Source organism: Ascaphus truei, chromosome 4, assembly GCF_040206685.1.
Source record: "Ascaphus truei isolate aAscTru1 chromosome 4, aAscTru1.hap1, whole genome shotgun sequence".
NCBI lineage: Eukaryota > Metazoa > Chordata > Amphibia > Anura > Ascaphidae > Ascaphus > Ascaphus truei.
In genome coordinates this window covers 32376513-32389979 of record NC_134486.1, presented here as the reverse complement: position 1 = coordinate 32389979, position 13467 = coordinate 32376513, and the positions used below count along the sequence as shown (strand labels likewise).

The following is a 13467-nucleotide window of genomic DNA, read 5'->3' as shown; positions in this document are numbered from 1 at the left end:
ACTATTCATTTATTAATTGTTTAGAATATTAGAATATAAGTATACTTTTTGACAATAAAATTGTTCTATGTCCTTCTGTGCCATCAATATATGGGTTATGAATAAGAGAAAATCAATATATACACATCTGAAAAAATTCTCAATAATCAACTCTTTTAATGATAAAGTGTTTCTATTCCCCCATGTAAAATCCAATGATACAGCCAATCACATAGATTCAGTCTATACTCTGACTACATAATTCAAGTGTATGGATAAAGTTAGTGCTTGATACAAATATTCATATTATAGTATTTTTGTATAAACTTATCTACTTAGATTAGAATATAATCTTCTAAAATGATTGTAGTCTAAATGGAGTTTTGTGACTGTTTAAAATATCTTCTCTCTTTTTATTTTTATTTTATCAAAGGTTATTCAATGTGATTAGCATTTGTTTTTAATGTAACCCTAAACTAAACTAGCAATGTGTCTGTTTGCAAAGTTTAGCTATGGGCAAAATATGTTTGTCTTTTTTTATACTAATAAAGTTGTTGAGTGTAAAAAAATGTAAAAAAAATGTAATTTTCATCCCTCTTCCGCCTCCGCCCAATAGGAGCACAGCTGGCATGCGTTCCAGGGTGGAAACGGACGCATCCCAGTGACGTGGTCTCTGACTCCAGGACTAGTGCCAGAGGGGAGGCGATGTCACGGAGATGCGACGCGTCGCCGGCGCGCATGCGCAGTGTACTCGGTTGGGCGATTTTGGCGCGAAATGGGTGTATTAAAGGTAAGGAGGTATAGTGATGTGGTACACCTTGATAAAGTCCCGTGGGACGAAACATGTCGGTGTGTGGGCTGTGTTTCTGTCCCTGTGCAATTATCCAATAAACCACCCTCAGTTTTAGCACGGAGTTGTGCCCCTTATTCATTTTTTCTACAGGACTCTCCCTGCAGATTTCTACTTCAGCTGTGCTCCTTGCTTCCCTACATTCTACTAATCAACATGCACAAGTCTAACCCACGCCGACTGTTCTCTGTCTTTGATACTCTACTCAAACCACCCTCAGCTGCCTCTCCTTCCTCCATCTCCGCTCAGGACTTTGCTGACTATTTTAAGGAAAAGGTGGAATCCATACGGCAGAACATCCCCTCTGTTTCTTCCTCCCATCCTACACCTCTTCCTAACTCTCCTCCTGCCTTCCTTGACTCTTTTTCCACTGTCTCAGAGGAGGATGTGTCACTGTTGATCGCCTCTTCTCCCTCCACCACTTGCCCTCTTGACCCCATTCCCTCCCATCTCCTAAAACCTCTTGCTCCTACTATAATCCCTACGCTCACACACATTTTTAACTCCTCCCTCTGCTCTGGAACCTTTCCATCCTCCTTTAAACATGCAACAGTCATACCATTACTCAAAAACACCAAGCTTGACCCTACCTGTCTTTCTAACTATCGACCTGTCTCCCTCCTGCCTTTTGCCTCCAAACTCCTTGAACGTCTTGTATTCTCTTGCTTGTTCCATTTTCTCAACACATATTCTCTCCTAGACCCTCTACAATCTGGCTTCCACACTGCTCACTCCACGGAAACAGCCCTCACTAAAATAACTGACGACCTCCGTGCTGCCAAAGACAGAGGTCATTACACTCTGCTCATATTACTCGACCTCTCTGCAGCATTTGACACCGTGGACCACCCTCTTCTCCTTCACATTCTCCATACTCTTGGTATTCGGAACAAAGCTCTATCCTGGATCTCATCCTACCTCTCCCATCGTACTTTCAGTGTCTCTTCTGCTTACACCAACTCCTCCTCTATTGATCTCTCTGTGGTGGGTACCCCAGGGCTCTGTCCTGGGACCTCTTCTCTTTTCTCTGTACACACTCTCTCTAGGTGACCTAATAACATCTATGGGTTAAATTATCACCTCTATGCTAACGACACACAAATATACTTTCACACCTGACCTTACACCTGCTGTACAAACCAAAGTTTCTGAATGTCTCTCTGCTATATCATCCTGGATGGCCCTCCGTCGCCTTAAACTCAACATGGCTAAAACAGAGCTCCTCATACTTCCTCCCAAACCTGGCCCTACTACCTCCTTCCACATTACTGTTGGAACTACGATCATTCACCCAGTAGCCCAAGCACTCGACTCCTCTCTCACATTCGCCCTCACATTCAAAACATTTCTAAAACCTGTCGCTTTTTCCTCCGCAATATAACTAAGATACGCCTTTTCCTCTGTTGCTAGACTGCAAAAACTCTGACTCAGGCCCTCATTCTCTCCGTCTTGATTACTGTAACCTCCTGCTGTCCGGCCTTCCTGCTTCTCACCTGTCTCCCCTACAATCTATCCTAAATGCTGCTGCCAGAATCACTGTACTCTTTCCTAGATCTGTCTCAGCATCTCCCCTCCTGAAATCCCTCTCCTGGCTTCCGATCAATCCCGCATCTCACACTCCATTCTTCTCCTCACTTTTAAAGCTTTACACTCTTCTGCCCCTCCTTACATCTCTGCCCTAATTCTCGTTATGCACCATCCAGACTCTTGCGTTCTTCTCAAGGATGTCTTCTTTCTACCCCTTTGCATCTAAAGCCCTCTCCCGCCTTAAACCTTTTTCACTGACTGCCCACACCTCTGGAATGCCTTCCCCTCAGTACCCGACTAGCACCCTCTCTATCCACGTTTAAGACCCACCTTAAGACACACTTGCTAAAGAAGCATACGAATAGCACTGTGAACATTCTGAACACATCTTATTATATATTTGTGAAAGCACTGTATGCCTGTCTGCATCTCCTGTGTCGCTAGGGGAAATCTCATTGTCCCTCGAGCGCCCGCCCCCGCACCTCTCACTGGCCTGAGGCGGACACACACACACACACACACACACATACACACCTCCCGCCCAGGTAAGTCACACCACTGCGCGTCCTGCCTCAACATATGGCCCCAGTAACTCTCAGGCCAGGCCCCAGCACACAGGCCCCAGCACACAGGCCCCACACACAGGGCGCTTCCTGCCGCCGCCTGCATGCGTCTCCGGCACCCGGGCAGCACATCGGGGGACCACGCAGCCGCCCGGAGAGCAGGGCAGCGAGCCCCGAGTCACGGGGAGCGCGAGCCCCGAGTCACGGGGAGCGGGGGGGGGGCGAGCCTCGAGTCCACGGGGAGCGCGGGGGGGCGAGCCTCGAGTCACGGGGAGCGGGGGGAGGGCGAGTCACGGGGAACGGGGAGGGCGAGTCACGGGGAACGGGGGAGGCGAGCCACGGGGAACGGGGAGGGCGAGTCACGGGGAACGGGGGAGGGGAGCCACGGGGAACGGGGAGGGGCGAGTCACGGGGAACGGGGAGGGCGAGTCACGGGGGAACGGTGAGGGCGAGTCACGGGGAACGGGGAGGGCGAGTCACGGGGAACGGGGAGGGCGAGTCACGGGGAAACGGGGAGGGCGAGTCACGGGGAACGGGGGGGCGAGTCACGGGGAACGGGGAGGGCGAGCCACGGGGAACGGGGAGGGCGAGTCACGGGGAACGGGGAGGGCGAGCCACGGGGAACGGGGACGGGCGAGTCACGGGGAACGGGAGGGCGAGTCACGGGGAACGGGAGGGCGAGTCACGGGAACGGGGGAGGGCGAGTCACGGGGAATGGGGAGGGCGAGTCACGGGGAACGGGGGAGGGCGAGTCACGGGGAACGGGGGGGGCGAGTCACGGGGAACAGGGAGGGCGAGTCACGGGGAACGGGGGGGCGAGTCACGGGGAACGGGTGGGGCGAGTCACGGGGAACGGGGGGGGGGCGAGTCACGGGGAACGGGAGGGGCGAGTCACGGGGGAACGGGGGGGGCGAGTCACAGGGAACGGGAGGGGCGAGTCACGGGGAACGGGGGGGGCGAGTCACGGGGAACGGGGAGGGCGAGTCACGGGGAACGGGGAGGGGCGAGTCACGGGGAACGGGGAGGGCGAGTCACGGGAACGGGGGGCGAGTCACGGGGAACGGGGGGGGCGAGTCACGGGGAACGGGGGGGCGAGTCACGGGGAACGGGAGGGGCGAGTCACGGGGAACGGGGGGGCGAGTCACAGGGAACGGGAGGGGCGAGTCACGGGGAACGGGGGGGCGAGTCACGGGGAAACTGGGGGGGCGAGTCACGGGAACTGGGGGGGGGCGAGTCACGGGGAACGGGGGGGGGCGAGTCACGGGGAACGGAGGGGGGGCGAGTCACGGGGAACGGGGGGGGGGGGAGTCACGGGGAGAGTGAGTCACGGGAACGGGGGGGCGAGTCACAGGGAGAGTGAGTCACGGGGAACGGGGGGGGCGAGCCCCGAGTCACGGGGAACGGGGGGCGGGGAGGGTGGCGAGTCACGGGGAACGGGGGGGGGGGGCGAGGTCACGGGGAACGGGGGGGGGCGAGTCACGGGGAACCAAGAAGGGGGAGCGGCCAGCGGGGGGGGGGGACGCCGGGGGAGGGGGGGGCATGCGGATACATAAATTATGACAATCATTTGCCCCCCTGCTCTCCACCCCCCCCAATCCCCTTTCCCCCCTTTCCCACCCCCGCTCCCTTTCCCACCCCCGCTCCCCTTTCTCCCCCTTCCGCCCCCTCGCTCCCCTTTCCCCCCCTCCGCTCCCCTTTCCCCCCCTCCACTCCCCTTTCCCCCCCCTCCGTTCCCCTTCCCCCCCCCCCTCCGCTTCCCCCTTTCCCCCCCTCCGCTCCCCTTTCCCCCCCTCCGCTCCCCTTTCCCCCCCCCCTTCCCTTTCCCCCCCCCGCTCCCCTTTCCCCCCCCCCCTCGCTTCCCTTTCCCCCCCTCCGCTCCCTTTCCCCCCCCTTCCGCTCCCCTGCCCCCCCCCCTCCGCTCCCCTGTTTGCCCCCCCCTCCGCTCCCCTTTCGCCCCCCCCCTCCGCTCCCCTTTCGCCCCCCCCCCTCCGCTCCCCTTTCGCCCCCCCCTCCGCTCCCCTTTCGCCCCCCCCCTCCGCTCCCCTTTCGCCCCCCCCTCCGCTCCCCTTTCGCCCCCCCCTCCGCTCCCCTTTCGCCCCCCCCTCCGCTCCCCTTTCGCCCCCCCCTCTGCTCCCCTTTCGCCCCCCCCTCCCCTCCCCTTTCGCCCCCCCCTCCCTCCCCTTTCGCCCCCCCTCCCCTTTCGCCCCCCCCTCCGCTCCCCTTTCGCCCCCCCCTCCGCTCCCCTTTCGCCCCCCCCTCCGCTCCCCTTTCTCCCCCCCCTCCACTCCACCTTTCTCCCCCCCCCCTCCCTCCCCTTTCCCCTCCCACCCCTCCCCTTTCCCCTCCCACCCCCTTCCCCCTCCCACCCCCTTCCCCCTCCCACCCCCTCCCCCCCTCCCACACTTCCACCCCCTTCCCCCCTCCCACACTTCCACCCCTTCCCCCCTCCCACACTTCCACCCCTTCCCCCCTCCTCCACCCCTTGCCCCCTCCTCCACCCCCTCCTCCCCTTCCCGTCGCCCTTCGCCTTCCTGCCCGCCTCCCCACCCCCGCCTTCCCGCCCCTGCCTTTCACCCGCCCTTACTCCGGCCGCCTCTGCCTTTCACCCACCGCCTCACAGCCGCTGCACGCACTCAACAGACACCCGCCACACTCGACACATACCTGCCGCCACACACACCTGCTGCCTCCCGCCCCTACGCACCGACATCACTGTCCCACCGCCTCACACCCTAGCAGGACCCCCACTCACAGACAGCACTCACAACCCACGCGACACCTGCCGCCTCACACCCTAGCAGGACCCTCACTCACAGAGAGCACTCACAACCCACGCGCCACCTGCCGCCTCACACCCTAGCAGGACACACGCCTCACATTTTTACATCTGTTATGTCACCAAAATATACATTGTACTGTGGTGTGTTTACAATAAACCATTTTTAAACAACATCGTATTACATTTTATTCCATCTTTCTTTTCAACATTATTATCCAACCTTTACAACAAATAGTCACCTATTGTTCCACGATTTATAAATAATACTACCTATTACGCATTTACATCCCGGGCAACGCCGGGTCTCTCAGCTAGTGATACATAAAGCTTGGCCCCCTGCAGACGCACTTACCAGAACTCCCTCCTACTGTCTCTGTACGTTCTCCCTACCTACCAATTAGATTGTAAGCTCCTCGGGGCAGGGACTCCTCTTCCTTAATGTTATGTTTATGTCTAAAGCACTTATTCCCATGATCTGTTATTTATATTATCTGTTATTTATTTGATTACCACGTGTATTACAACTGTGAAGCGCTATGTACATTAATGGCGCTATATAAATAAAGACATACAATACAATACAATACGCACAGAAAAACAAGAAACAGCGATCAATATAAGGACACAGTGTAATATTGCACGGAGCAGCGACTCCTCTAGCTCTTCCTACAACCTCCAACAAAAAGGATTCAAAATATAAAAACTTCAACTAAAACTTCACATTTTTCACAATTTCTTCTTGCATTTTTTGCTAAAAGTCACTGTGCTCTGAATTTCACCAATTTCACCCCAATTTTAGCAATGTTGCCAGAAACCCTGTGTACATACATAAGCAGGGCCGGTGCAAGGGTATTCGCCACCGTAGGTGAACCTTCAGCCCAGCAGCCCCCCACCCCTCTGAACTTTCAGAATTTAAAAAAAATGTTATTATAGCCCTATTATTTCTAACCCAATTTGCATCCTCTCTCGTCTAACCCCCTCCCCCACTTCTCAATCACCCCACTCCTCCTTAATCACCCCCATCCTTCCGCTCACCCCCCTCCTCTTCCTCTCTCTTCTCACCCTCCACTCCTTCTCAATCACCCCCTCCCCATCTTCTCCCTCATTCTCCTCTTCCCCCCTCACCCCCTCCTCCTTTCTCTCACCCCCTCCTTCTCTTCCTCTCTCACCCCCTCCTCCTTTTTCTCTCACCCCCTCCTTCTCTTCCTCTCCCACCCCCTCCTTCTCTTCCTCTCTCACCTCCTTCTCTTCCTCTCACCCCCTCCTTCTCTTCCTCTCTCACCTCCTCCTTCTCTTCCTCTCACCCCTCCTTCTCTTCCTCTCTCACCTCCTCCTTCTCTTCCTCTCACCCACTCCTTCTCTTCCTCTCTCACCTCCTCCTCTTCCTCTCTCCCCTCCTTCTCCTCTTCCTCTAACCCTCTCCTCTCACCCCCCTCCTTCTCTTACCCCCCTCCTTCACCTCTTCTTCTCTCACCCCCTCCTTCTCCCAATCCCCTTTCTCTCACACCCCTCCTTCTCTCACCCCCTTCCTTCTCCCCTTCTCTCACACCCTCCTTCTCCTCTCTCACCCACTCCTCCTTCTCCTCTCTCACCCCCTCCTCCACCTCTCACCCACCTGGCTTCGGTAGTCTTAGGTGGAGCAGGGCAGCAAGGGGGGAGGACGGTGGGCGGTGGCAAAGGAGGACAAAGGAAGAGGACATCAGGTGACAGTGGGACAAGAGGACTGAGCAGAGCAGGCCAGCCGGGGAGGAGCTGTGATGAAGCAGCAGCAGACACAGGAAGTCAGTGAGGACTTCCCGGTCGTAACACTGGGGTGTGCTCTTCCCCGGCCGACCTCCTGTGCCACCCTGCTCCGCTCCCATGATCTTTTGCCCTCTTCTCCCGCCACCACCCACCGTCCTCAGCTGCTGCAGCCACCGCCCCCCAAAATGTGCCACCCCAGGCAACCACTAAGGCTGCGGTCCCAGTCACTGCCACAGCGCACGGCGCGGCGTGCGCTGTGCGTGTAAGCACCGCCCCTCAATGGGGAAGGGCCCAGTACGCACCTTCCCGCTGCGCCGTACTGCAAGTTTTTTTAAACTCAATGAAATTGAGTTTAAAACTTGCGACGGAGGGCGATGAGGGCGAACCAGCCACGTGACGTAATGGGCACGCCCCCGCAAATCCCCAACCAAGCCCCCTCCCATCGCAAGCTCCCTCTCTCCCCTCAGACCGCAGATCGCGCTTAGCGCTGTGCACGCGCCGCCCCCCCCCCACGCAGGCCCGCGTGTCACAGACATGACTGGGACCGAAGCGTTAATCACAGTGGTGGTAGCACCGGCCCTGTCATTTCTTTAAAACAAGGACAGAAAGTCAGCAATGACAAAAAAAACAAAAACGATATTCTTGAATTCAATTAAGATGGCTTCATTTACAACTTTAATGATATGAACGTGTCTAAGGATATAATGTTAGCATAAGAAACCAAGTTTGCAAGGTCGTATTGCATTGTGGTGTTGGTAATTGTCCCCATTGCATTCATACAGTAAGGCCGGCTTACCTGTGTAGTTCTGACAGCCGCCCGCGGTAGAGCCGCGATTCCAGCTCCCATTGAATAGAGTTATACTCCACTTCTGCTGCTCATTGCTAGTCAGGCTGTCCGGGCTCAGGTTACAGATATCCAGGCGGGAGTACTCCTTCACAAAGTCTGGAAACGCCATCCTACAGACACCAAACCAAACTGAATAGCAAATCAAGAATCCCAACCCTCTTTAGAACCAAAGGAATAAGCTAGGCCCTAAGTCTCTGACGGGGTTAAAAATGTCCTACTGAATGAATAGTTGTTACATTAGCAATGCATGATTTTATAGGAAGAAGCCAGAAATGATAGGTTACAGCATATTGTATCCTATATTCCCATTCCTTCCTGTGTAGTTAAATGTTTATTTTATGGTTTCTAATAAGCATTTAGAAGAAGAAAAAAAGAATACTTCAAAGATAACTAAGAGGAAGATGTAGTAAGTGAACTTAGCAGCAATTTGGGGGCAAATATAGATATATTCATTTTGCACTTGTTTGTGTAAATTATCAAGGGACTTTCTTCCAGTGCGGTCAGTGTGTACCAGGTTGTGTCCAATACTGCTCCTATCTTGCTCAATCTTATCGCTTTTATTTACACCAAATGTTCTGCCAGGTGTTAGGTGACCTAAACCTCCTGGCACAACAATCTGTGCCAAACGTAGGAAGCCGGACACACAAACTCTTACTGTATATATATATATACAGTGTTCGACAAACCTATACATTTGCTCGCCCCGGGCGAGTGGATTTAACCCCCGGGCGAGTAAATATTGGCCCAAGCAGCACACGTTTGGTACTAGGTGGCGAGTAGATTTTTTTGTGTGGCGAGTAGATTTTTTGGTGATTTGTCAACCACTGTATATATATATATATATATATATATATATATACTGTAACATAGCATAAAGTGTACTATGGAACACTGTGCATATATACATATTAATATTTTTTGTGTTGATACATCTCCCCCCTAAGAATGCATGAAGCTGCAGGTACTTCCATGTGAGAAATCTGTCTGCAGTTTGTTTTAAGTGACATATATAAACAGAGGGATATAGAAATAGTGAAATATTCATAATTTTCCTTCAGTATATGACATCTCAAGGAACATTTGTGTAAAGAAACGTCTTCAAAATAAGAAGTCTTCTTGCGTGACATATGTTAAATCTTCTGATTCCATGTAAAGTTACTGATATAATTGGAAACAACTAGAGACATCTTTCTAATGTAGGATTCTTAAAAGCAATACCCCACATAAAACTAAGTCTAAGTCCACGCTTGTGTTACCTTGTGTGTGACGAAGCGCATGCACGTGGCGCACGCCTGCAACAGCGCGATCCGTGAAGTGTGCTTCTCTCTCTGCTGCAGGCGATTTTCAGGAGAGAGGGAGGCGTGGCAGGGGCGTGGCATGTGACAGCACGCGAGCGGTTCAACCTCATTGGCTGAACCACGCTGACGTCACGCGGCCGTCGCTTTGAGAGACAATTTCATTTGTCTCTCCTGGATTCTGCCTCCAGGTTGCGCGTCGCAGAGCACTACGCGCATCTTCAGTCTAAAGTAAGTATTTGTATTGACGGCGCGCGCCATCACGGTAACTATAAGCGCGGCCTAAGGTAGAACTTTAGCATGGTTTTTGGTTAAGGCGCAATGCCACCAGCACAATTTGTAACCTGTTTTGATAAAGAGGCCACAAATTGTCTGCCGGTGCTGGAAGGAGTCTTATGATAGAGCCCCACTTAGTAAATATGGCCCCGGGTCCTAGAATGACATTATTTAGCAGAAACTAGATGTATTTGGGGGGTAGGACTCCTGATCTTAACTGGCGATCAGGCATAGACAATATGTCCGTTGCCTCCTCCCTGAAGCCATGTTGGAATATTTGCGTTGTTTCTAATAACGAGGAAAGACAGGCACTGCTCTGATGCCTATGGCCGCATTTATAAAACCTCAAATCTGAAGAGGTAAACTTCGTTTTCATAAAGAATAGAATATTGAAATGGTGATATACTTAACAAAAAATAAATCGTGTCAAACGATGTTAATATGTATTAAACAAAGACAGCTAAGAACATGACAAATGGCCATTTGGATTACATTATCAAAGTCTTTTGGGGAGAAACTGGTAGCACCACATTTATCAAAGAAAAAAAATCCCAATTTCTGTTTCTTTGATAATTTGCTCGCTTTCATTTTGCCCCGGTATTGCAGCGGGGAGGTTTTGGTAAAGAGGCCCTAACATTATATGTGTACTGTACCGTATAATAAATTCAGGTAAATCATAGTGCACTCACCAAAATTCCCCATCATCAGACTTCTTATCCAGAGCAGCTCTCACTGTGGGATCGATATAACTCCATTCCGGAGCCCTGGCAGGCGGGGGAAAGAATACATGTATGAAGGAAGCAGCACTATGCCTACTATGGCTAGCTCACATGCTGCAAGGCATTCAACAAATAACAGTGACCTTGTTTTGTGGTGATGTTCAACAATTAAATCACGGGAACTCGCTGGTGATGATCATCTTTTGATCATATTTGGTCATTCTCTGGGACTGATCACGTGATTGACCATGCAATAATGTATCACTCATTGGGAGAACCACCAACCAGCATGGATTGCGGCTTCGAGAGGTTCTACTGCTTGTAGTTTTAGAATTATTTTGGCTAATATATGTGATCCTCCTTTTTATGACCTACAGATGCGGCTACGAGTATTCTAACACTGCTTTGAAAAATCTGGGCCATTCTCCCTGTAATGCTGCAACATTTCTCTGACATTTCTGCAGAAAGACTAATGGCCCACCGGATTAACACAGCAGGGATCCCTGGTCAGTTTGAATGGGACTGCCAGGGACCCCCGCTGTGTTAATCCGATGGGCCATTAGTCTGTCTGCAGAAATGTCACAGAAAGGTTGCAGCATTACTGGGAGATTGCCCCAGATTTTCCAAGGCAAGTGTTCAGATACTTGTGGCTGCACCTGTATGAAATGTGTAAGTGCTTATGCATCGTTGTTTGTGCTTGTTTCAGGCAGTTTATAGTGATGACTATTAGTAAAATAATGGTCAGAAAATGTATAGCCATTGCATTTAAAAACAGTTGTATTTACTTTCCCTTTTGCATCCTGGTCACAAACCTCAGCGAGAAATCATTCAAGTGATATTTATGAGTAATATTTATGCAGAAACCATTTCTCCAGAACCAAATAAAGATGGCTACCATTGTGATTTTCAAGAAAATGTGAATAATGAAAATGTTTTCTCCTGATCTGTGTAATTCTAATCTGACTGTTACTTGTTGTTTATCCCCTTTATTTATTTTGGCTAATTATCCAAGATTAATTAGTACTGTAGTTGACACAATAAAAAACGAAGGAAAGGTGTGAATTAATAATTCACCTTTATATACAAGATTGAGCAAATACTCTTATTACCAAAAGAGATTAGATTTTGTAAAAAAAAAAAAACACTTACATTACATTTGGTAACTATGGAGACGTTGAAAGATTAATATAATTAATAGGGCCAATCAGGGAAAAATGCAAATTTTGATCACAACTGTAACGAGTGTGAATATACAGTATGTTGTACACGTTCTGGCTGCTGTGCTGTATACCAGTTCAGTGTCTTTACAGCGTGATTAGAAAAGAGGTGTTCTTCTCTTGCCTGTGAATATACAGAAATATACTCAAACACAGACTTGTATGTGTATATAAGGGATGATTTTAAACCACTGTATAAATGACTTATTTTTTAACTCCTCCCTAACATTAAAAGTATCACAAACCGCGTATCGAGGTGGCGTCAGACGTGGTTTACCTGAGGCTAATGGTCATACATAAATATTCACCTCTGATCTCGCTAATCATCATGTATCCCATTTATATTATAGCACGTTTCTGTGGTTACATTATTTCATTTCTTTACTTGCTTTTGGTCAATTGCTTTTCAAATATGCAGCGAGGTGATTTCTATGCAGAGATTGATGACATATTTTATTTATGTCATACAGGCATACCCCGGTTTAAGGACACTCACTTTAAGTACACTCGCGAGTAAGGACATAACGCCCAATAGGCAAACAGCAGCTCGCGCATGCGCCTGTCAGCATGTCCTGAACAGCAATACCAGCTCCCTACCTGTACCGAAGCTGTGCGCAAGCGGGGAGACTATAGAGCGTGTTACACATGCGTTATTTACATCAGTTATGCACGTATATGACGATTGCAGTACAGTACATGCATCAATAAGTGGGAAAAAGGCAGTGCTTCACTTTAAGTACATTTTCGCTTTACATACATGCTCCGGTCCCATTGCGTACGTTAATGTGGGGTATGCCTGTATATAATTCCACGTACGTAATAAATTTTTTTTAAATGTTTATATTTATTTTAACATCTGAATTTGCCTTATTATGCTTCCGCCTATAGTTCTATTGGTGTGAGGATCCGCCATTCCGGCGGTTCAGACCCCTTAACCCTCACCCGTCCATCAGTATCTAAAGGCACTCAAAGAGGACATTCCAGTGGTGATTTTCATGCGCGGCGCGTGGACAGTGCGCGGACTCCGTCCTTCTCCGCGGGTCCCGTTCCCCCGGCTGTGTTCCCACCCCAATCCCAATGGCGTGTGATGCATGGGCGGTGTGCGCTCTCCTCGGCGCCCTGTGGTCTCCGTTCCCAACTCCACCTCCGCTATGACGACAGAGGTACTCGTCCCGCCTCCAGTCTCCGCCCCCGCACTGAAGCAGGTGCTGTGGCGCGCACGAGTGGTGCGCGATCGGGTCGCCCATCGGATACGCGGGTTACGTGCGGCGCGCGCAGTCACTAGTGGCTCCACCTCCACTCCTAATCGGCTGCACAATAGGGCGCACCTGCGCGATCCAGCAGCCTATCAGTGAGGGTGCCACCACTTCCTGGATGCCTCCCATTGGAGGGAGGTCCTTTATATACCCTGTCTGAACTTCCTTTCTTTGCCGAGCATAACCTTGGTTTGTGACGCTGCAATCCTGAACCCTGCCTTGCCTGCCGCATACCCTTGCTGCCTGACCCTGCCTTGGACATTCTAATACTCTCCTGCACTGACCCTGGCTTTGGAATACGACGGTCCTGCACTCTCCTGCACTGACCCTGGCTTTGGAATATGACGGTCCTGCACTCTCCTGCACTGACCCTGGCTTTGGAATACGACGGTCCTGCACTCTCCTGCACTGACCCT

At 51.2% G+C, this 13467-nt stretch overlaps 1 protein-coding gene across 1 annotated transcript in view; it reads right to left on the bottom strand.

Moving 5' to 3' along the window:
• Positions 1–13467, bottom strand: part of CAPN8 (calpain 8) — a 78978-nt gene that overhangs the window by 30312 nt on the left and 35199 nt on the right. The window contains exons 8-9 of the mRNA XM_075595526.1: positions 10549–10623; positions 8238–8398 (exon numbers count right to left, since the gene is read on the bottom strand). Of these exons, the coding sequence (XP_075451641.1) occupies positions 8238–8398; positions 10549–10623 (236 nt within the window). The remainder of the gene's footprint in view (positions 1–8237; positions 8399–10548; positions 10624–13467) is intronic.